Source organism: Rhinolophus ferrumequinum, chromosome 19 (genome assembly GCF_004115265.2).
Source record: "Rhinolophus ferrumequinum isolate MPI-CBG mRhiFer1 chromosome 19, mRhiFer1_v1.p, whole genome shotgun sequence".
Classification (NCBI taxonomy): Eukaryota; Metazoa; Chordata; class Mammalia; order Chiroptera; family Rhinolophidae; genus Rhinolophus; species Rhinolophus ferrumequinum.
The window spans coordinates 7,616,051-7,639,402 of record NC_046302.1 but is presented as its reverse complement, the minus strand read 5'-3'; the positions used below and the strand labels follow the sequence as shown (position 1 = coordinate 7,639,402).

Sequence of the window (23,352 nt, the reverse complement as noted above, 5' to 3'; positions counted from 1 at the left end):
TTACATAGCACTTGACTACCTGTAGGTACACGCTGTGACCACACCCTCTACCGCCCCCCTCCATTTTACAGCTTTGTTAGGTAACTTGCCCACGGTCCACCAGCTGAGAGATTTGAGCCTGGTGCATCTGGCTCCTTAACAAGTGTGGCATACTGCCTCTCGCTTGTCAACATGTTTGAATGTTGCTATGTGTGCTGTAACAACCCGGAGCGTGCTTGGATTGAATACCAGCGCTTTTGTGTCTTCCTGCATCTGTACTTGTGTGCTGCGGTGGCTTCGGGTGGTGTTGGCCTCATAAAGAGTCTTTCTTGATGGTCTGATCTTATCCTGCCTCATCTACCAGTCCAACAAATGCCCATTATGGAAGGACTTGTGAAGGGGCTGGAGAGGGGGTGATGCAAACACAATGCCCAATTTTCTTCCTGCCTTCAAAGAGCCAAGTAATCCAGTTTAGCAGATAAAGCAGTTAGACATACACGGAAACCAGCACTACAAGATTATGAGAGTCACATGAAAACACAGACAAAAATGTTCCTAAGATCTTTATTGCCTTCTGCAATAACGTGGTAAGGGTCCTCAGTCTTCTCATCAGCCTCCCAAACAAATTTGTGACAAGGGGTCAATGATTGACTAAGTTGTATCACTCTCATACATAACTACCCTTATTTTCTGATGGCTGCACGTATATATCTGACAGGAGTTTCAATACACGCTGGATGGATGACTGAAGGAATGAATGAACTAACAAATGAATGCTAAGGTCACAAACATTTTATCGATTTTCTCTGATAGCTGCTATGAATTTAAAATGGATGTAATCTATACTTTATTAAGCTCCGAAGACTATGCCACTCAGATACATCTAAACTACATTTTGTTTTCAAAATAAGAGTCTGTTCTAATTAACGTGTTTTAAAAATATGACTTAGAAGTATGCTCCTTTCTAAAGACTTCTCAGGATAATTTTATTAGCCCTGCCTCTGAGGAAGCTCTATAAGATTTTTTAAGTTTAAAGTCTTTCTTTACCATTTATTGAAATCCTGCTATGGGCAAAACACTGAAAACACTGCCTTAGTTGCTGAAAGAGGTATAGAAATGACTAAATACCATCCCTGTCCTCCAGATGTTTAGAATCTAGAGGAATTACCCCAGAGTCACAGACGTAGCACTGCCATCTAGCAACTAGAAAAGCCTATTTATTCCCGGTGACATCTGCCATCCTCTGAGGATGCAGAAGAGTAAAATGTTGGAATACATACACATAGTTGGAATTAATGCTTTAATTCCTCTGACCCTTCTTAAAATTGCCATTTCTTCAAGAACTGAAAGACCTGGAATCTCTGAAATTCCAAATGACTTGCATAATAGCCCACCTTTAAATCAGTTTTCACAAGGACTTCATTAGGAAATCAAAATGTAGCACAGGTTTTAAAAGACATTGGTGCTTGCGCCCCAGGATAACATGCAATTGAGCTCTGCACGACTCTGTGTTCACTGAAAATCGACATACCCTTCTGAAGAAAATCAAGCCAAGGTGCTCACTCAAGTTCTGTGCCCAGTGCAGCACATCCCAGAACATTTGCTCATGATTCAGAGTTACGGTGGAAGAGCAAAGGTTGGTTCTGACTCAACACTGAGGCAATTAATTATAGAGGCTCTCAGGACCAGCAGTCCTCGTGGGAAAAGACCACTTGGTAAACATGTGAGAGGCCTCGTGAGCTAGTGACCGAACAATCATGGGAGTTGCAAGTGTGCCCGTGATGTGCTGTGTAGCTGAGAACTTAGCCCTTTGAGTTTCTTCTGCATCAACATGACAAAAGTTATTTATGAGTAGCTCTGAATATTCTACTATACTTATTGATGCTGTTAACAGAATTCTGTCCAGCTGCACTGGCCAGGGACTCCTGCTATAACCAGAGCCTGGCTACACACACTCCTGCTCGAGGCTGGGTGCTTCTTTACGCTGGTTTCAGGAGGCCAGATTCTTAGTTGGAACTCATAACCACCTTCCTGGAAATACCCTCCTCCCAATTCTATTATTCTTAGCGTTTAACCACATATAATCACTCTAAGACAAATGTACACTGTTTTTTGTTTTTTGTTTTTTTTTTCATTATTCTCCTCCAGAGGTGAGTACACTAAGAGCAAAAGTAAAACAATGCAGAAAGTGAACCCTACAGCTATAGTCTAGAACTTGTAGACAGGCAAAAGTCAATGAGGCCATTTCTAAGAGTAGCAACTCTGACAGTATGTTGTGCTGAGGGTCGAACATTTAAATCTGTGACACTACTTGTGGAAAATAAACTGGCAAAACCAATTCAAACTGATGACATCATTCCGGCTCTATGTTTATACCACACCAGTAAAACAAGTTGGGAAAACAAAAGTTGAATCAACTTGACTGTCAAGATGACACAAATTATGGCTGGTCTGCTGGTTTTATTCTTTTTTTTTAAAAAAAAAATACCAGAATCAAATAATTATTTAAGAAAATGTATTACCCAGTTGTTCTGCTAACATGTGATGAATCACGTTAACATGTTTAAATTACTACCAACCAAGTTGTTTATACATAAATACACCATCCCTAAAACTCTCTTATGTTGTTTGATTATTTCAAATGTTCTGATAGACTAAAAGGCCTAGAATATCTAGACACTGCCTACTATGTGTGCTTGATGACAAGACTAACGTTCCCCTTTTAAGCAGCCAAATATGCTGCTTACATCATTTCCAACTGCCCAACATTTGTGAGAAAAACAAGTTCCTCCTTTAACCCCTATTGACCTTTGGGCAACACTCAAATCCCCAAAATCATAATCGGCTGCCCAAAGCTAGTAACAGGATAAGCAAGAGGGACAATCAAGCTGTCAGGAACAAAGCTGGCCCAGAGAGATGCTTGCAGAACAAGCCCAACTCAGAATAACGCCCCTGCTCACAGGCATTATTATGACAAGCTTCCCTTTTTCACATGCAGGGAGTCTTTCATCTTCCAGATTTGCAAACACTGGCACTTTAATCCTCACAACATCCTTATGAGCTAGGCAGGTGGTACCTGTTATGATCCCCCATATTAAAGATGGAAACATGATAATGATGATAATAAAAATTAAAGCACATCAAACAGTATCAGCTCCATCACATCAAAAGACTCATGGCTTTCTCAGGGAAAAAAAAAAAGGAAAAGTGGAAACTGTCAAATATACTCTCATCTATTTTACTAAGTTTCACACCAAAGCTAAGGCATGACTAGTTTTAAAAGTCTATGACTCGTTTGAAAGGTATAGGAGTTTCATTATTACATTGTTCAAAGGGGCAGAACACTCTCTTGGGAAGTCAGGCATTCTTTTTTATTTGTGAAAAACACCAGCAGAGTTGAGTCAAGAAACATTCTCTTGATTCCATCTAGTCATCTAGCTGCTCCTTAGCCCAGTTTGAGGAGGTGACATTCAGTCTAAGACATTGGATAAACCTCCTCCTGGGGGCCAGAGAATGGCCCCTGGAGAATCTTTGCAGAGGAGAGACTTCTAGACACAGAAAGCAGCTTGTACCTTCCAGTGCCCTGGGGAATAGAGTGAAAATTGTTCCTGCCTTTGGGTCTTAAAACCAGTGTAAAATTGAATATACCCTCTACAGACCCAAAAATGTAAATAAAAATCAAGACCTGGCCTGAAAGAGAGGAGGAATCCCATAAGGGGTCTGGGTGCATTTTCTTGGGGACTCACAGGGAGTGTTTCTCTGAGATTTCTCCTGTGTTTCAACAAGTCCTTTGCCTCCCGGATGGGGGAGGAAAAACAAAAAGGGTTCCTGCTGCCTACACCATTCCCTTCACAGGTTGGGGCCTGTGACAAGGCTCCCGTGCTCAGCAGGGGAGCCCAGGTACTGACCTATGGCGGAGAGTTTCAGGTAAGACATGCACTCCTGAGGGAGTGGGGCACTGCAGCATCCCCACAACCGGAGCAATTTTCCCAAACTCCACTCCTCTTCTCTCCTCTTTCCCTCGCTCCTGTCCTCTCCTCCCCTCCTCTTTCCTCTCTCTCTCTCTGTCTCTCTGTCTCTCTCTCTCTGACACACACACACACACACACACACACACACACACACCCCTGTCTTTGCAAGCCATCTCAGACCCCACTTGAGAACCCAGCCTCGCAGCGCGCCCCCGCCAGTCCTTTCGGAACACCTTTCACAAGGGTGCATCCACCCCTGTGGAGGGAAGAAAAAGGGTCCCGAGATGCCCGCGGTGTGGGCAGGGAGGTGAAGGGCACACTTTCTTTCCTTGCCGGCGGTGCCGAGGGCTCTAAGCCCCTTGCAGGAGGAAGCTCCCACGGAGTAGGCAGCTGAGGAGGAGGAGGGAAAGGGGTGCGCAGAGCCCGGGAGGAGGAGATAGGGCACTTGCGGGCGGAGAGGGGGTTGGGAATGATGAGGGTAAGGAAGGGAGGTAGAGGGGTACGTGAGGGATGGGAGAAAGGAGTGGGAGGCGAGGGGAGAAGAGAGAGAGGAGGAAGTGGGGAGGAGGGGAGGAGGGGAGGAGGTTGGAGTGGGAGGCGGGAGGAGGGAGAGGCGTTGCCGGACGCGCCCTTTCAAGTCTCCGCGCCTCCATCCCCCAAGGCGGCCCGGGGTGGGGTGAGAGGGGGCGGTGGCGCGGCGTCGCCTCCCCCGTCGCCTCTCCGACCCCTCCCCCGGCCCCTCCTCCGCCCCGCGGCCCGGCCGCCCCGCCGGCGGCGCTCGGGAAATATGAAGAGACGCTGCAGCTGCGGCGGCGGTGGCGGCCACTACAGCTCGGAGCGGCGCGCTAGGCGGTGGCGGCCCGGGCGGGAGGCGGCGGGGTCCGGCGCAGGAAGGACCGGAGCGCGGAGACGCCCGGCTCGGGCACGCGGTGCCCAGCGGCTCGGAGGAAGCGCGCCCCGCGGCCCCCGCGCTGCGTTCCCCGGGTATGGGGCCCCGCGCTGCGGCCGCCTGATCGCGGGCTTGGCCCGGCCGCACGCGGGCTGGGGCCGAGAAGCGGAGTGGCCCCGGTGCCTCTGCGCGGGAGTGCTCGCCCCGCTCGGCGCTGCCGCCTCGTCGCGCTGTCCCGGGCCGGAGGCGGGAGGGTAGAGTGCGCGCGGCGCCGCGGCTGGTCCCCGGAGCAGGGGCCCAGGACGGCGAGCGGCTCGAGCGGTTCGGGGCGCACGGGAGGTCCCGGAGGAGGACTGGAGATGTCCTGTCTGTACCGCCTCCAGCTCACCTACCTGTTCCTGGCCCTCCTGCTTCTCGGTGAGTTCCGAGGGGGAGGGGTGGAGGCGGGTGCTGGAAACCCCGGAGCCGGCAGAAACCTCTCCGCGGAGCAGTGTCCTTCGGGGCAGCCCCCTGTCTCCGCGCCAGCCTAGTGGAGCCCATGCTTCCTCTCGCTCACCCCGGAGAGGGACTCGGCGTTTCCTAGGCGCTGAGCCCCTCTCCCCTGGCGGCTCCCAGAGCCCTTTGGCGGCTCGAGTTTTCTTTCTGGAAGGGTGCAGAGCTCTCGCACAGAGACACGTTTTATCTCCTGAATCAATTGCCTCAGGCCCTAGGGAAAAGTATTATCCAGTGTTGATTTTTAAACCGTAGACTGTCAGGAAATTGCAGGCTTTGCGATCCTGTTTCCAAAGTGTCAGAGCTCAGGAAGGGCTCTTGATGTGGTCCAAGTTTTTATGGGACGTAAAGAAAAACTATGGTCATTTAAGCGGAAAAACAGCTTGCGGGTGTTTCTGTGTTCCCTTCCTTGGAGTAGTGTTAGTTGAAAGGCTGGTTGGTGATGGGGTTGTCTCGCAAGTAGATTGGATGCTATTTCAAGGAGCAGGGGACTTGTGACAGCCAAGGTGTAATAATTAAAACCAGTCTTCTGAGTTCTCTGGAACTTGACCTTATTTCCCTCGTGCTTGCTCTTGATCATTTTGTTTCTGGCTTCATGTGCCACATTTTCTCAGGAGCTCTAGTAAACCCTTACCCAGAGAACATCACTGCTAAGTTCCAGGAATTGCACTGAGAAAAATAAGACGGAATTGCCTGCGGGTCACTAAGGCATACTTTATGGTAGACTGGTGTTGAGCATCAGGACAGACAGTGGCAGCATGCATTGTGCAGATTCAGATGTCCTGAGCGCACTTTCCCTAACGGTGGACACCTGAGGTTTCAGCAGTGTCTCCACCAGGAGCTTGGCTCTCCTTCCTCAGAACCCACCACCACCACCGCAAATCTCTGCAGATCAGATCAGCATCCTCAAGGACGCTCTAAGTTCTGAACAGGACCTGCGGCTGGATGGAGTTTCAGAATGCATTGTAGCCAGCACTGGAAATCAGGCTGTGACCTCCCCAGAAGATCTAGGAAGGTTAACCTTCAAGCTGTACATGGCTGTTTTCTTTGTAGTCCTGCTTGGGGCAGGGGGCTGAGGCAGCATAGCCCCATAGGCCTTGCAAACATGTTGGGCTGGGCCAGACCTGCCTGATTGCCAAGGTGTGCTCTGAACTCCAGTGATCCCAGACTTTAAACGTCAGGATGGAGGGCTTGAAATTCAAGGGCCAAAGAGAGAAGGTATAATTATAGGGTTGCACTCCTAGGCCCATCTGCTTAGAATTACAGAGCAGTTTTAATCTTTGGCTGAAACATGAAACAAATCAGAGCCAATGAACAGATCAAACAGCAGCTGCCACACACACCAGAAAAAAAGAGGGCGAGAGAGATGAAACAGAGAAAATTGTCCCCTTAAAAAAATCTGTTGTAATATCTCTGAAGAGAAAAGATAGTATGATCAAATCACTTCAAAATGAAAAATTAGTTGACATTTGGCAAACATAACTTTTTTTTTTTTTTGGATAAAACCATTGACTTTCGGACTGAAAAAAACGATCCTCAGAGATGCAGCGTGGGCCAGTTTGTACTGAGAATTTTCTTCCTCCTCTGAGGGGTGGGTGTTGTAATTATACTTCATACCCCACTGGTACAAGCTGGGATTCTAATAGCTGGCAGATAACAAGAGTCCACATATATCCTTAGTGAGGTTCTGTATAACCCCAAATCTCCAAATTTGAATCTGAGTTGACCTAAACTCCTTGGGATCAGGGATTACTCAGATCCAGCTGTGCTGGGAGGAGAACAGTCTGGAGGGAGAGAGTAAGGAGGGGACCATCTGAATGTAAATAGGAGGAAGGTGGGGCCAGACCCAATGCTTGTGTGTGCATGGCACACACTGTGTGCACGTGTGTGTAGGGCAAAGGATAAAAGATAAAAAAGTTTGCAAAGTTGAATTGGATGGCATGGATAACCCTACAAAAAGTTATCCAATTTCATTTGTCTTGTTCGTTTCTTGCTTTCAGTTTTATATCCCACATATGAGTGAAATCATATGGTTCTGGACTTTTGCTGTCTGACTTATTTTGCTTAGCATGATAATCTCAAGATCCAAACAAACAAACAAAAATCTCATAGATACAGACAACAGTTTAGTGCTTACCAGAGGGGAAGGGGGGTGTAGAAGAGGGTAGATGGGATCCAGTGTATGGTGACAGATTTGACTTTGGTTGGTGAACACACGATGTCAATATAGAGCTTATGTATTATAGAAATGTACACTTGAAACCTATATAATTTTATTAACCAATGTCACCCCAATAAATTTAATTTAAAAAAGTTATCCAATTTCAAAGTGAATCTACAATGGCAAAGTCATTAACCCTGAAGTCCCCCAAAGATCTACTTAGATCCTGCAGGGCGTGTTGGACTCTAGTGAAGGAAATAAACAGGGAATAGTTGTTCAATATATAAATCCTTGGGATTTAAGAAAGCCTTGTCGTAATTCATTAGGATAATGTAAAACACCAGGAAAGAATGGGGTATTCCCCAGTTCCCCCTTTTCGGCCTGATATTTACTTGATTGACGTAGTTTTAATAGGACATAGGTATTAATCAACCTAATCCAAGAGAATGGCTGTGTCGTACTAGATATATAGTTAGGGGTTTTGAAAGCGTTTAAAAATTCTGTAGTAATAGATGGCACATGATCATATATTTTAATAGACTTTATAAGTCTAAAGGAAATTACCTGAAATCTCCTTAGAATGGATTAATGATATTTTTCCTGATAAATAAGCATTTTAGTTTGCTAACCATAGGACACCATTTGCCTATTTGTGGTGGCAATTAGTAGGTAAAAACATATTTTCTGTGATTATAAATATATTTGTGACAAACATTAACAGATCTAGTTTCAGACATCATTTATAGATTATTTGTTACACTAATATGTCACATGAATACGATTAAAAACTGCACAAGACCTTCATGAAGATTCTGTGTGAGGATGCTATTATGTTTGGCATCCAATCTTTATTAGTTTTTTGGTTACTTTTATTTCAACTCATTGCAAGTTATAAATCACCTTTAGATCCTCTTGGTAAGTAAATTAAGCTCTGGCAAGACTCAAGTCCGTTGTTTACTTTTGCTGTTTTTTAAAACTGTAAATGTAGTATAAGACTCAAGTTCAAAAGTCGTTGGCATAAAAGTATACATGTCAGTGTTACTTTCCTCTCCCTCAACTTCTGAAAACAATTGCATTTCTTAATCCAAATAAAACCTATTGAATGTCATGAAGGTATGCAGCTGGAAGCTGTCCATTATCACTGTTTTCTTTGCTTAGATGAAAAGCCACAAAAATCATTCAGCTCCAAAAACACAGATTAGCATGAGGTATTCCAGAATAAGTGGTGCTTTAATGCACAGCAAAGTGCTAATTCTCTTTGCTAATGGAAACGTTTGATTTTATGTTTTGAAGCTGATGTTGGGAGAGATGGTCTCATTCTCCAATGCTGTTAACTATTGTAGAATTCCTTTACTTTTCTAAAAGAGGAAGCCACTTTTGAGCTATTTCCTTTCATTCAAGCATATTCTTTCAAAACGTTTAAAAACTGTAGTTTACCAAATGATAGCTTAACCAATACAACTCGAGGAAACATTTAAATAGGGTAAAAAAAGAATTTTTAAATACCATTTTTCTGAAGACAGTTTTTGTAACCAAGGAAACATTGTCTTTCCTGCACCTTTTCCCACTTAGTCAAAAAATGAAATGTGAAAAAAGGAATATGACTCATCTGTACACAATGGGGCAAGGGTCTTAGCCAGATGTTAAATACTATTTTGTGAAATAAATTGACTTGCTTCGAACATATGGCTAAGCCGATCTATAATTGCCACGTTCATTCTTTTTCTCACAAAATGAGAAAAGAACTAAACATAAGTGGATGATATGACTGTGTAATAATATACTGTTCAGGAACAGACTTACAACAACTTCCTGTAATCAATTAAAGTAAAGCATAAAAAGTTTAAGACTAGAAATATAAAAAGATAGGTTATTGATTGTATACATCTGCTGAAACCTTCCATAGCAGGACATGTCTTCCATAGACTGCATATAGAGTTGATGTGATTACAGAGAAAACTTCAATAAAAACCTGCCATCATCGTCCAAGTGTGACTTCTTACTGTGTCAAGATGTTATGTGTACAATTCATTTAGTTCTCTCCAATTGGCTAATAAAATTATTCTGAAAGTCACATGATAAGTTACCTAGGTTAGAAAAAGGCTATGGTATCGTCCCAAAATATTAACGGTATTCTGTTCTATGAGGGTTTTCCAGTTTCATTCATTCAGCTAACTATTCATTCAACAAGTACATTTATGGGCGCCTACTCCATACCAAGTGCCACTGCTTGCTAGGGACAGGGGTTGTGAGGAGGACCAGTCCCCCTTTCCTGAAGAGTACTGAAGAATACCTAGGGGTGAAGAAGAAAAGCTTATTGCAGAGCCCCAGAGCTTCGAGGATGGTGCCCTGTCGTCGACTGGAGCATTTTGCCTTCCTTAACCTGCAGCACACCATACACGCACACAATTATGTACACACACACCACACATGCACACGACCCTTCTGAAGAGTGGCGTGTGTGGTGTGGCAGCAGTAGTCAGCTACAGACCCAACATGCACATTTAGCACGCTGTCTTTCAACCCCAATGTCTAGCCTGGGGACTGAGGCAGCAGAAGAAAAAAAGACATAGAAAATTACCTCATGTTCAACTAAAGTCAAATGGAGCCAAGAATTTGAAATCTTGAATTCATTATACTTCTCATAAAGGGAAAAATACTTATAGACATGAAGATTTAAAGATTGGGAAAAACAGCTCTCTTGGTTTTATCTCAAAAAACAAAAACTGGAAATAAAAACAACAGCTTGGTAAGCCCAGGTATGGTAGTAAAATCCAGTATGCTTTTATTCTAAAACATGAAAAACTGCTAGAGTTTTTCTAGCAGTTTCCACTTCAAAGCACACATTTACAGTAATGACTGCTTATTTAATTGGTCAGGGCAATTTCATGGCTAAGTAATTACCTGCATTTAATCTAATCAGTCCCATTTTATCTGCTTCAAGTTTACGTATCACACCAGTTCTAACTTGAGAATACTTTCTCACTCTGATTATCAAAGGAATACATGTCACATTAGATAAAGTACAGAAATATGCAAAATGAGCAAGAAAAGAATCATTCAAAACCCTCTACATAGAGACAACCATTGTTAATATTTTGACGTTATTTAGCCTTTTTAAAAATTGTTTTTTGGAGCATTAAAGTACATATATAGAGACTAACCTAATCAAAGATAATGTTCAGTCCCAAGTGTGCTTGAAAATTGTTTCCTTCCCGACTAATTTTACATTTTGTTACATGTAACCTGGTTTGGCACTTTTGACTCTCAATCTAGACAGGCAGGTGAAAAACTGCAGAATATATCTAGATAATTCAGATTTTTAAAATGTTATTTAAAAAATCAGGGACTTGGACATGGAATATACTGTCCTTTCACTTTTCATATATATAAACATATATAAACAATATACTGTCCTTTCACTTTTCATATATATAAACAATGGAATATACTGTCCTTTCACTTTTCATATATATATATATATATATTTTTTTTTTTTTTCTTCATATATACCTCTTAGGTCCATGCCTAAGAGGTAACCTCACACATGGTAGGCTCTCAACTATTTGAATGAAGGAATATTGACTTTCAAAAGGCAAAGCAGTCACTGCACCTCCTCCCTGTTCCATCCCCTTCACCCTTCTGTTTGGTCTCTTCAACAGACTGGCTTGCTTTTTAAGGGCACCATGGATTTAGGGATGAGCTTTGCTGTGGATGACTGTAGTAGAAGTACTGTATTTGTTCCCTTTGAAAACTGCTAAGGACTGCATTCTGAATGCATTAGCTGATGAAGTCAGTGATGTAAACAGTCACCTGGTCACACATGTATTTAGGGTGTAAATCTCTGTGTAAATACCAACCCTATGCTTCTCTTCATTTCGGGAATTCTGGTTTTATATTTGATATCATTGGGAGTTTTCACTCTCTGAACAGTAAATTATTGCAATTGTGGTAGTCATTAAGATCATTCTACATCATTTAGGATTGCTGTTGTGGAGTAATTTATTCCTTGGGAGTAAATCACTCATGCATATACACATACACAAATATACACACGTGCACATGTGTGTGCACGTGAATAAATCCTCCAGAGCTCCAGGATCTCATTTAGTTCTCTGGAAGTGGTAATCTATGAAATTGTATCCTATAGCCTTCAGGAATTAATTTGTTTTTAACAGGTGAACAGTTTCCTTCCAGACAACTTTTTTTCTCCCACACTTGTCATATTATTATTTGTCATAACTTTATCTGGGCCCTGGCCATGGACCCCTGATGTTGGAGACATTTTATAGTGGACATATAAGGACATTTTGATAACGTCCTTATTCAGAATTCCACTGGACTGGGAACAGTGCTGTGGACAACTTCCAGTTTATTTGGTCTCATGGACTGGCTGTTTATATAATACTTCACATTAAAGTGTGGTTCTCTACTTACTTCTTTCTATACATGTATAGTGACTGCCATTTCTAAATGAGATAAAATGTGCATAAAGTGGATTGTCAAGTGTTATGCAAACTTTAGTTATCACCATTATTATGATTTTTACTTTATACAGGGGAAAAAAGGCACATATTAGATGACTTACCCAAAGCCACCTTAAAGACTGAAAACTTTCTTAATTATAGTTGTTTAATCCTTTGAGATAATCTTTCCCTTGGATTAATTTACAGCAAAATCTTAATGAACGGGAACCCAATTAAGTAGTTTTCTCAATTAACCAAAATATCTAGAACCCTCAGTTAATGAACATGTTGATGTTATTTGTGTGTGTGTGTGTGCGCGCGCGCACACACACACACACACACACACACACACCCTTTATCATTCTACAAAAATAAAGGGGTGGAGGAAACTTTCATGGCTTACACAGGGCTGTTACCTGTTCACTGCACTGTAAAGTACCATCCAATGGACACTAATGTTCTTAATAATGACCCTGAGCCACTTTAAGAATCTGACTTATTAGAGAAAGATCATAATGTCAACTGCATTCAACATACAATGGCAGAATTTTCAACAACCAAATACTGTGATTAGCCAACATGTCCAATTAAGCAAATAATCCAATGAAGTAGAGGTTTTAAAAAGTTACATGTAATGAGCACATTTATTATAAATAATAGGTACTCAGACAGGAACTATCATTATAGTTGACATACTTGAGTACTGCATTGCTAAGTACCAGTGTGACTGATTTACACAATTTAAAATGTATTACAGTAGGACATATAAATGTTTTGCACAATTTTCTCTTCAGATGTAGTGCCAAATTAGTAGAAGTTGGTTCCTACTTTCCTCCTTCCCTCTTTCCCTCCCTCCCTATTTCCTTTCTTTTAATATAACTTTTTGGTAATACCTCTCCCCACAACATGCAAAAAATAATCAGTATCGTGTTTCCCCGAAAATAAGACCGGGTCTTGTATTAATTTTTGCTCCAGAAGACACATTAGGGCTTATGTTCAGGGGTTGTCATCCTGAAAGATCATACTAGGACTTATTTTCCGGGTAAGTCTATATAAAGTATTTAGTTCTATTTGTTGAAAGTAGTTCCCTTCTCTTTCTCATTTATTCAGTCAAAAATGATACACTGAACTATTGTAGAAGCTTCATGATTCTGCTTCCCACCCCTACAAAAAAGGGAAAAGTGATCTTTTCAAGTTAAATTCATAACATGCCATTACATTGGTTAAAATCTTTTGGCGGTTTCTCTTCACCTTTCCAGTTAAATCCACACTCATAAGATGACACATATGGCATCTTGATTATGGCCTTGCCCCTCTTTTGCTGCTTCTCTGTGCTGGGACATCCTGTGATCTCCCCTCCCTGAGCCTTCTCCAGTTCCTTCGACACAAATCTCTGCCTCCTTGTTTGTGCTGTATACTCTACCTAGACCACTTCTATTCAGTCCTCAAGTCCTGCCCCTCCATGAACCCCCACAAGGACGAATTCAGAGCCTGCTCCCTCTGTCCCTATGAGTCCCTCTACAAGCCCATCTGGGGCCTGGTTTCTTGCCCAGTTGAGACTACCGTGGAGCGTACCGTGGAGCTTTCAATGCCTGGCCCTTCCGAGCCTTTCTGACTGTTAGAATGAATGAGTGAGTTGCTAATTTCAGTTCCACATTGTAGTTGACATACTCCAGCCTCACGCAACGAACACAGTTCTCTGGGTTGACCAGAAGACGAAGGCTGGTCTCTCTAGAGGGCACACCAGGGCTGATACTGAGAAGGAAGTCTTAGGGTATAAAGATGTAGCTATTCCCCTTGGCCTCTCTTGCAGCTGAACTTGGTGCTTCAGATGACCTTTTAATTCCCAGTTGTTTAAACAAGTAGCACTCACAAAAAGGCTGTCCACATTTTCCACACCAGATGAGCCAAGTAATTATTGGAGACCACTGTCAGACGTAAGAGACAGTTTCTTCTACCTTATAGCAACTCCTGCTTTCACTTGACCCATTTAATTTTGTTCCCTAAGAATAATCAAGGTGGTGGGTACTTCAAAGGGAAAAGATAAAAAGGGAAGAATACCAACCCCACTTTTTTCCACCCTAAAAATACAATATCACCCTAGAGTGTGAACCCGAAATCATTGTGTCCTGAGGGGACGGTGCTAACTGTAGAGTTCTTCGCCGTCTGACTGCTCACTCTGGCACTCTTCTGCCCTGATGGCCTTGCCACATTCGTAGCTTTGCTCATTGTCCTATAAGAGTGATAGTGAAATGGAGATTTGACCCTAGAAACCCTGAGTGATTTATTCTTTTGCCTTTCTAATGATTGCATATTGGTCAATCTTGGATTTTATTTCTTCCAACCTTGGTTAAAAAGCATAATTGTAGGCTCCCTTTCTGTGTGACTCTAGCCTTACGAATGACCCATGCAAATCCTGACCTCACCCTCTCTTCCTCTGCCTTTGAACTCCCAACTTTCTTCTCAGAGCCTCCTTCATCATCTCTTCCCTTGTTCTCTGACATCCATGCCAGTGGGACCTTAAGAGCCTCAAGGTCAGAAAAGCTTATCTTTATTCTCCTTCATGCTTCAGGCCTCCAAAATATACAAAGTAATAGTGAATAGGTGTCTGTTAAACTGTGTGGAACTTACCAACAACTACAGAGCCTGGCGCTTTGGGTCCCACCCTCTTCTACATCAGAGTCACTAGCTAACTGCCTGGAGCCCTGTGTGTTTACTCTGAGGATTCTGTCCTTCTCAGAGTTCAGAGTGAGCCTGTCTCTAGGTGAAGTGCCATTGTTTTAACTGTATTATTAGTTATGAAGGACTTTTTGAAGGCCATCTAAGATCCTAATCATTATTTAAAATAACCTCAGCTAACATTTAATAATGAACTATGTGCCAGGTCCTATATTAAAGAAAACAGTTAATTCTAAGATCAACCTTAAGAGATGAGTAATGATATTCCCTGTTTACAGATGAGTAGCCTGAAGCTTGGAGAGGTTAAGTGATTGAAGGTCATAATGCTAATAGTGTGTTGCATTGATGGTGAGGTACATGTATGTTTCATATTTTAAGACCTTTGCAGTGGATGTGCATCTTCCGGGTGATGTGGGTTCCAGTCCCTGTTAGCCTGCAGGCAGCAGTTAGGAAGAGGTGACACTGTCTTTGCCCATGTCAACCTGGACACAGCTGCTCATACTGTCCTCACATCACTCACTTCATTTATGTGCAGCCTTGGTACTGTGTATCTTGAATTTAGTTGCAAATAGGCTGGTTTTTAAAACAGTAAACATTTGAGCCAAGTGTGCTTGCTTTTTTCTCCATAACTTATAAAGTACACTCTCAGCAGAGAAGAAAAGTGACTGTGAAAATCAGACAGGCCTCTTGACAGTAACGGAATGTCGTTTGACATTAGTGGAGCAAATATTGATGACTGGAGGAATAACTACAATTCCATATTTTCTCACAGAGACATTGCTTGGAAAGCAATTGCTTGGAAAGAAAGACCCACACAAAAAGATGAGATTGTGTTTGTGTTTTGTTACTGAGATACATGCAGAGTAAAGGGATTACTTGTCACGTGAAAAAAATGCAACTAAAGGCAGAAGACATTGCCACATCTCTGAATAGATAAAAGAAATAAAGTCACCAGAGGCTGCTGTGCATGATTCATAGGTATCTCAGGACTGTTGTTAAAGCATTGTGTCGTTGTTCAAATGCAAGTGTTTTTGCCACTGGTAATAAAATAATGATTCGTCTTAACAATCATTGAAGTCTCGGATTCGATGAAATCCTTTAAGTGGCAGATCCAGTTTCAAATTCAAGCAGCCTAGCTCTAAAGATTTCACCCATATCCACTACCCTCCAGGCTTTTTATCTTTACAGGAAAAAAAAATAAGTTTTTGCTGAATGTAAAGGGGTTTACAAATCAATGTTTAGAACATAGCTTGATTGATAGTGAGATGATGGTGTCTTTACCGACTGCTTATGTCATATTTAAAGTAGCATTTTTCCCAGCTCTCAATGCCTCATGACTTGAATTCAAATCGCTTTTAAGTTGGCTACATCATAACTGATAACTAGAGAGCAAGTTGTACTATGTTTCATTCCTTGAATGCCCGACAGGGAGTTCAAGAAATGCTTCCTATCATCAGGATAATTAAAACTATTGGGGTGGGTGGAGGTACAACGACTAGTCCCCCTCTCCCTATTCTAGTTCAAAGCTAACTGAAAAATGAACACAGGCGTCAGACAAATGGGGATGAAAACATTAGAATCATGATAAACATTCGATCAGAAGACACAGTATAGAAGCATGTCCATGGTAGGATTGCTGATAGTTGATCCCCGGATTGTTCAGACTTTCCACCTGGCACAGGGCCACAGCCCAACAACTGAAAGAGGGGGCCTTACTACAAGGTGGGTGGCTGATCAACATGCGTGTACCGTGTTTCCCCGAAAATAAGACCTAGCCGGACAATCAGCTCTAACGCGTCTTTTGGAGCAAAAATTAATATAACACCCGGTCTTATTTTACTATAAGACCCAGTCTTATTTAATATAATGTAATACAAGACCGGTCTTATATTAAGTTTTGCTCCAAAAGATGCATTAGAGCTGATCGTCCGGCTAGGTCTTATTTTTGGGGAAACACGGTATTTTGAAAACAGGCTGATTTTGAAAAGAGAAAGAGGAAAATGACTGAGTAAAACACATTTGTTTCCTCCTCCATCACACGCACACACCACGTCACTAGGGGAGGGTTAAATGAGGGATAGGGAGGACCACCCAAGAGTTCTCGCTAGTGGAAATGCTTTCCCTTGGATGGAAGCAGGAGGCCACAAGAAAGGAGGTCCTCCTTTCATTGCCACAAGCACTAGTATCAACACCACTGGGCATAGATTTCTGAGTTTTAGTGTTTCTCTCATTCTAGCTCAGGTCTGAATCACTTGGTTTGGCCAAACAGGATTGGTTGGTGGTGAGGTTGCATTTAATTTGAACAGGACACCATCACGTTATTTTACAACTGCTTTTCACAATTTTCATTTAGTTGAATCATACCAATAGGTGTCTTTGCCTCGTTGCCTTTCACTTTGTTTAATATCTGCAAGAACAATCTGAGTCTGTTGTTCCATCCCAGGAAAGCATTCTACTCAGAGGAAAACCTTGAGAGTTCCCATGTGGAGATTTGTCTTCTCAGGGCTTTCGATAGAAGATTACATAGGTCAACCCTCGGAATCATGGAAAATATCTGTATGTTTTACAAATGTCTGTACGTGTATGTTATCAACCTATGGGTCTGAGTTTCTCCAGTAGATTTTCATCACGTTGGTGCAAGTTGCTGTTTTCTGTGTCTAACCTTTTATTTTCAAATGATCTGTGATAAACCATAGTTTCTTTATGAAGCTTTTCAGGTATTGATTAAAAATATGTAATTGCCTCCTCACAGGTAGCATTCTAAGAGGTGCATTTATCTATTTTGCATATATTTTTACTTTTCTACATTTGTCTAACTAGTATCTTCTTTTCTAACATAGTCAGAAAACATAGTAGGTACACAATAAAGACGTATTGATTTGATAGTTCAAGAGTGAGTCTCAAAAGAAACAGTGGGCTTTCAGGTTATAATTCTGTTTTCATTGCTTCATTCTGAACACTAAGCTGGTGAAAGTTTATTTCCGTCTATAAGATAAACTATTTGTACTGAAGATGAATTTAGTCCTGGTATTCCTTTACCCATGGAAAATAAAAACTGTGCAATCTTCTTGTAATTACTCTTAATTTTAAACTCTATATAGTATATTTAGTCACTAACTTTGTGGGGGTGAGGAGGGACCCCTTGGTAGATAATTGGAGAAAAATGTCATGCCCTGACTCCATTGTAGGGCAGGCATATGACTTCACTCCACCGAGAGGGCATCCATTGGAGACTGAGAGAACCAGAAGATGCTTGACTTGGTGTGTGAGCAGATGGGAGCCACGCCACAGATCACAGTTGGGAGTCTTTGGAACTGTTCCCTGGGCCTTTCTCCATTCCATCAAAATTCTCTTTTCTCTGAGGCTGGTCTCCTTGCTCCTTTCCTTCCTCAAGTAAATGTGTCACTGCACATGTCACCTTTCCTGTTGATCCTTCTCTACCTCTCCCTTCAATTCCATATCCTTCTCTTTGGTGGCTCATGTCATTTCTCTCCTCTATAACCCCTGTGACATTCATTTGTGTGCACTGCACAACTGCTCATTTAGATGCATGGCTTTAGATGCATTTAGATGCATTGCCATTTCATGAAGGCATGGATTTGAGCTCAGGCTTTGCCGGGAACTAGCCGAATGACCTCATGTAAGTCCATGTGTGTTATCTCCATGGCCCTCAGTTTTCTCACCTGGGAAATGATTTCCCAGGACACTTCACACTCTGGAATCTGTATTTATGAGAGCAGAGGCAGTGATACCGCTTGGTGGGGTCGAGGCTGATGTGCGTTTCCACTTGCAGTGATCTCCCTGCCACAGAGGTGGGTCTTCTGCCTGGTTCATGTCTGCTGTTAGCCCTCCTTTCCTCTAACTTCCACTATTCTTTTTCAGGGCTGGGAGAGGGTTCTGCCCTCCTTCATCCAGACAGCAGATCACATCCTAGGTCCTTAGAAAAAAGTGCCTGGAGGGCATTCAAGGAATCACAATGTCATCACATGCTCAAACATCTCCACAACGGTGCAAGGATCACTGTGCAGATGCCACCAGCGATCGAGGGCCACTGGGTGTCCACTGGGTAAGAGGGCCAGGGCAGGAGGGGTGCAGGGAGAGACCCCGGAGCACACTTGTATGGAAGGCCCTTAAGGTTTCTCAGATACATAGAGACTTTATATAATGTAGAATGATTTAGGTGTTGTCTAAATTCTAACTAAGAGCCAAACAATGTTTTGAAACTCTTGATAGGTAAAGAAACAGAGCTAAGTACTGTAGAAATCTTAGCTAAAGTATAGATGATATTGTACCACTGCTAACCACAGGGTGTGAGTGAATAGGTCCCTCTGTGGGACCACTTGTGTATAAAAAGAAACCATTAGCAAGTGAAATTAGGAGTCTGTGTTTCCCCAACCGTGAAACATGACTTGCAAGCTTCTGATGGTCTAAATATTCCAGCCATATTCTGGTAATTTAATATATGGCTTCAGGGTTCTAAGAGTAAGTTAAAAGGTACTCATGCTACCTCTACTAGCTGGGGCGTAGTTCTTGGATTCTTTTCCAGGCTGTGGAGCTGAGATTTATCCCAGTTTGAGCTCTGGCTTATCTTCCATTAGAGCTTTTAAAAATAGCCTAGAGGCAGACCTGCAATTTTTCTCCTACCCATTAAATTGTTGAGAATTAACAAGGCTAACTCTGGGATCTGATCGCTTCTCCCCTGCAGCCACTGGGTACCTTGGGGAGGGATCAAATAAATACAGAGAAGAAGAAAGAAGAATTTTATAAGATGATGAAGACCCAGAGGTTTTGTGGGTTTTTTCCGTAAAAATAGCGTTTCTCAAAATAAATACATGATAAATATTTGCACATTCTTAATGTGATGTACTTTTAAACAATTTATTATTTTATTTAATAAATATTTATTGAGTGCACAAACATTTACTGTGTGCCAAGCATTATTGTAGATTTTGTGTTTATATCAGTGAACAAAATAGACATGGTCCCTATCTTCAGGAATTTTACAAATAAATATACAAAGAAGTACTATGATGAGGGAAAAAACAACAGGTGCTAAAGGAGAATAGCATGGGCCCTATTTTAGGATGGGGTGGGGTCAAGAAAGGCTAGCAAAGAACAGGACACTTGAGTTGAGATGTGGTTGGCTATGCAAAGACTGAGGGAAGCGCTTTCCATGTGGAAGAACTAACAAACGCTGGGTTGGAGAAAGCACTGACTCAGAGCACTCGTAACCTGGGTGTGGTAAACCAGGGAGAACAGCCCCAAATGAGGCTGCTGAGGAAGGTGGGGCCCGCTGCCAGGGCACCTTGCAGGCCAGGTCTCCTCTCTTGAGTTTAGCTTTTTAATCTAAGAGAACTGGGAAGTCATTTGAAGAGTTTTCAACAAGGGCCATGCTTAAGACATGATTCAACTCTGGCATTCTGGCTGCTGTGTGGCAAATGGATGGTAGAAAAAGTGATCTGGGGATGACCAATGAAAAGACTTGCAACAGTTCCTACTGGAGATGAAGGAGGCTCAGGCAAGGATGGTAACAGGGCTGACAGAGAAGTGAATCGACTTGAGATAGGCTGAGCTCCGGAGGCCAAATCAGCAGATCATCAATACTTAGATAAAATATTGAAAAGAAGTGGTCATCTTAGCTAAACCTCAAGGGATACGAACCACTGCTCACATTAAACTTTTCTTTCCATGGAGAAGAAATCTCGGGTCTTCTCTAGATGATGGATGCTCGAAGTACTGCTGAGAGTTTTATGTTCATATGATGTTATTTGACAACAATTGACTAATCTTTACTTAGTGAAAGGTACCCACTTCAAAACTATTTATCTTTTACCAGTTTATTAACTAAAAAAATGGAAATGTTAGCACTTTTGAAAACCACTGGACTTTGGGATTTCAGCCCCATTGTTTAATTTGGCAAAGTTGAGTCAGCTCCAACCACAATTATTGTGTATAATATATACGTATATAATATAATGCATAACATATATAATATATAATATCTGTATTATAGAGATGAGCAGAGTTATAAGGCCAAACCAGAGTATATACAATATATAATATACATAATATAATTATATATACAGAGGATTCCATACACATTTTAAGAAAGAAGAAACTGTATTAAAATTGTAATACTCATTATTGTACCAATAACAAAAGATGAATACAAGTCACGTTTGAATTCTGCAGTTACAAGAGTTGCTCAAAGTAGTTACCATCAGCGTAATTTTAATAGTTTTTTCCTTTCTTAAAATATATATACATTTTTTTGCACCGTGTGTATTTATTTATGTATTTATTTATATATTAGACATGAGCAGAGTTACAAGGCCAAAATTGATGACATAAAAATCATGATGTAACTGAGACTAGGATCTATGTAGCGAAAGGCTATATATACCAAAAGACGAATTCTTTGGCCAACCCTTTGAAGAAAACCTCCACCATTTGCCTCCTGTAGATTGTGTTGCGTGTATGTGAATTGATTACAATTAAAGCAGTGTGAGGAACATACCTGAGTTAAAACCTACGGAGTCATTTGTGCTCTGTAGACCTAGGCCAAGTATTCCTGGCTTAGGTATCCAGTATTTATCTGATGCCACAGCAAAAAACACACACACACCTTTGTCATTGTCAACAGCACAAAATGAAAAGAATGCGTATTTCTGTTGTTATGTTAGCTTTATTTCACTAATTGCCTCTTTATTTTACTGCGAGAGGGAAAATTAATTTGACTGGATGGGAGGGTGAATTTCTGATTGCCTCTGTGACGTTTCCCCAATACTAGATTCCATTTCAGGATGATGGACATCGAGCACGTGCCTGTTCTAGACAAGGTCCATAAAACAGAAGTGGTCAGGAAATGAACCATTTCTGAACTAGCATAAATATACTCTGCTTCCTTTTTCCTACCAGAAAGGAAGAAGTTTCTCTGTGAGTTATGCCCATGGATGAAACTGAGGATGGCAGGTGTCTGCTCTCCTGGCTTGTTCATAAAGTGAACGAAAGGCTTTGTGGTGTAATCCATTAGGCTCACAGGCTCTGGAGCCACACTGTTCTGGTTCATGGTCTGGCTTTGATGCTGGCTGATTGTGACCTTAGCCGTGTTTTCTAATCTCTTGTGCCTCTGTTTCCCCATCTGTAAAATATGGACAATAAAAATACCTACCTGACTCATAGCTTGTTGTGAAGATTCAATTAACTGGTACCTATAGAGGACTTAGAACAATGTAAGCATTTTATTATTATTACTGTAATTTCTTAACACTGTAATGAATCTCTTTCCCATACTTTTGGGCTTAAAAAAATCTTCCTTTACCTTTTCTTCTTCAGCTGTGAAGTGAGGTCAGGCCCAGAGTTCATCACAAGGTCTTATAGATTCTACCACAATAATACCTTCAAGGCCTACCAGTTCTATTATGCTGGCAACCGCTGCACAAGCCCCACCTACACCCTCATCATCCGGGGCAAGATCCGCCTGCGCCAGGCCTCCTGGATCATCCGTGGGGGCACGGAAGCCGACTACCAGCTGCATAATGTCCAGGTCATCTGCCACACGGAGGCAGTCGCCGAGAAGCTGAGCCAGCTGGTAAACCGCACATGCCCTGGCTTCATCCCTGCCGGGGGTGCCTGGGTGCAGGATGTGCCCTACGACCTCTGGCGGGAGGAGGATGGCTGTGAGTGCACCAGGGCCGTGAACTTCGCCATGCATGAGCTGCAGCTCCTCCGGGTGGAGAAGCAGTACCTGCAGCACCACCTGGACCGCCTGGTGGAGGAGCTCTTCCTTGGTGATATCCACACTGATGCCTCCCAGAGGACTTTCTACCGGCCATCCAGTTACCAGCCTCCCCTGCAGAATGCCAAGGTACCCTGCCGCTGACTGCCCTCAGGGCCCTGAGACCTTCTCTTTATGAAATAACATGAGGGACCTAAAGACCTGTTGTGTCAATGGGGTTAAAGGGAACCCATGAGAGTGAGAGGGAGGGGTTGCTGGGAGGTGACAGGAGTCCCAGAGGACTTCTGGGGGAGGGACACATAGCCAGGGTCGGGAGATCTGGGTTGGCCACCAGTTTGCTCTGTGGTGTGGGGCCCCGACTTTCCTATATGACATGGGTGGTGGTAGTGGAGTGGGTGGTGTAGTAGGGGCTCGGGTGGTTGGTTGTCCTAGAAAATTCCTAAGGCTCCTTTCAGCTTTAAAGCTCTAGGAACCTCTTCTGTGATTCTATGAGGAAAGCATGAGAAAATATGAAAATGTTCTAACCACACTTGGGAAATACATGCAAACAGAGCAGTGATCCCAGCCTTAGAGGAGGTGGGGAGGCCCCGGAAGGGAAAGCGACAGTGCTGTTCGCATGGGGCTGTAGACTCCATGAATATCTCCCACCCACCTTACTGCTTTCAGTCTTCAAAGTGACCTTCTGAGGCAGATATTACCATCCTCTTAGGCAGAAGAGGCAGCTAAGGTTCAAAGCTACTCCTGCCCAAGGTCACCTGGTTAGTTTCAGTGCCAGAACTTGTCCCCAAGTCTGTTATTCTGGACCCCACATTTCTACTAAATGAAATGTAAAGTCACTGTGATCAGAAGGGAGGATAGAGGGGGGCAGGAAACAATTAAAACCTTATAATGTTCTTTTCTTGAATGATAGTCCAATAATTGTATTTGGAATTCACAAAGCATTTCCTTCCCACAGGCTCAGAATTCGTGTCAACATG

At 42.6% G+C, this 23,352-nt stretch overlaps 1 protein-coding gene across 2 annotated transcripts in view; it reads left to right on the top strand.

Annotated features, from left to right (window-relative positions):
• Positions 1-3,885: 3,885 nt before the first annotated feature.
• Positions 3,886-23,352, top strand: part of APCDD1 (APC down-regulated 1) — a 34,637-nt gene continuing 15,170 nt past the window's right edge. Inside the window, exons 1-3 of one of the 2 annotated variants that reach the window (XM_033087322.1) lie at positions 3,886-3,906; positions 18,520-18,703; positions 21,973-22,504. In XM_033087322.1, coding sequence (XP_032943213.1) covers positions 18,624-18,703; positions 21,973-22,504 — 612 coding nt within the window. In that variant the 5' untranslated portion in view covers positions 3,886-3,906; positions 18,520-18,623. Of the gene's footprint in view, positions 3,907-4,986; positions 5,257-18,519; positions 18,704-21,972; positions 22,505-23,352 lie in introns of those variants that run through there. The other variant, XM_033087321.1, reaches the window with a different exon arrangement.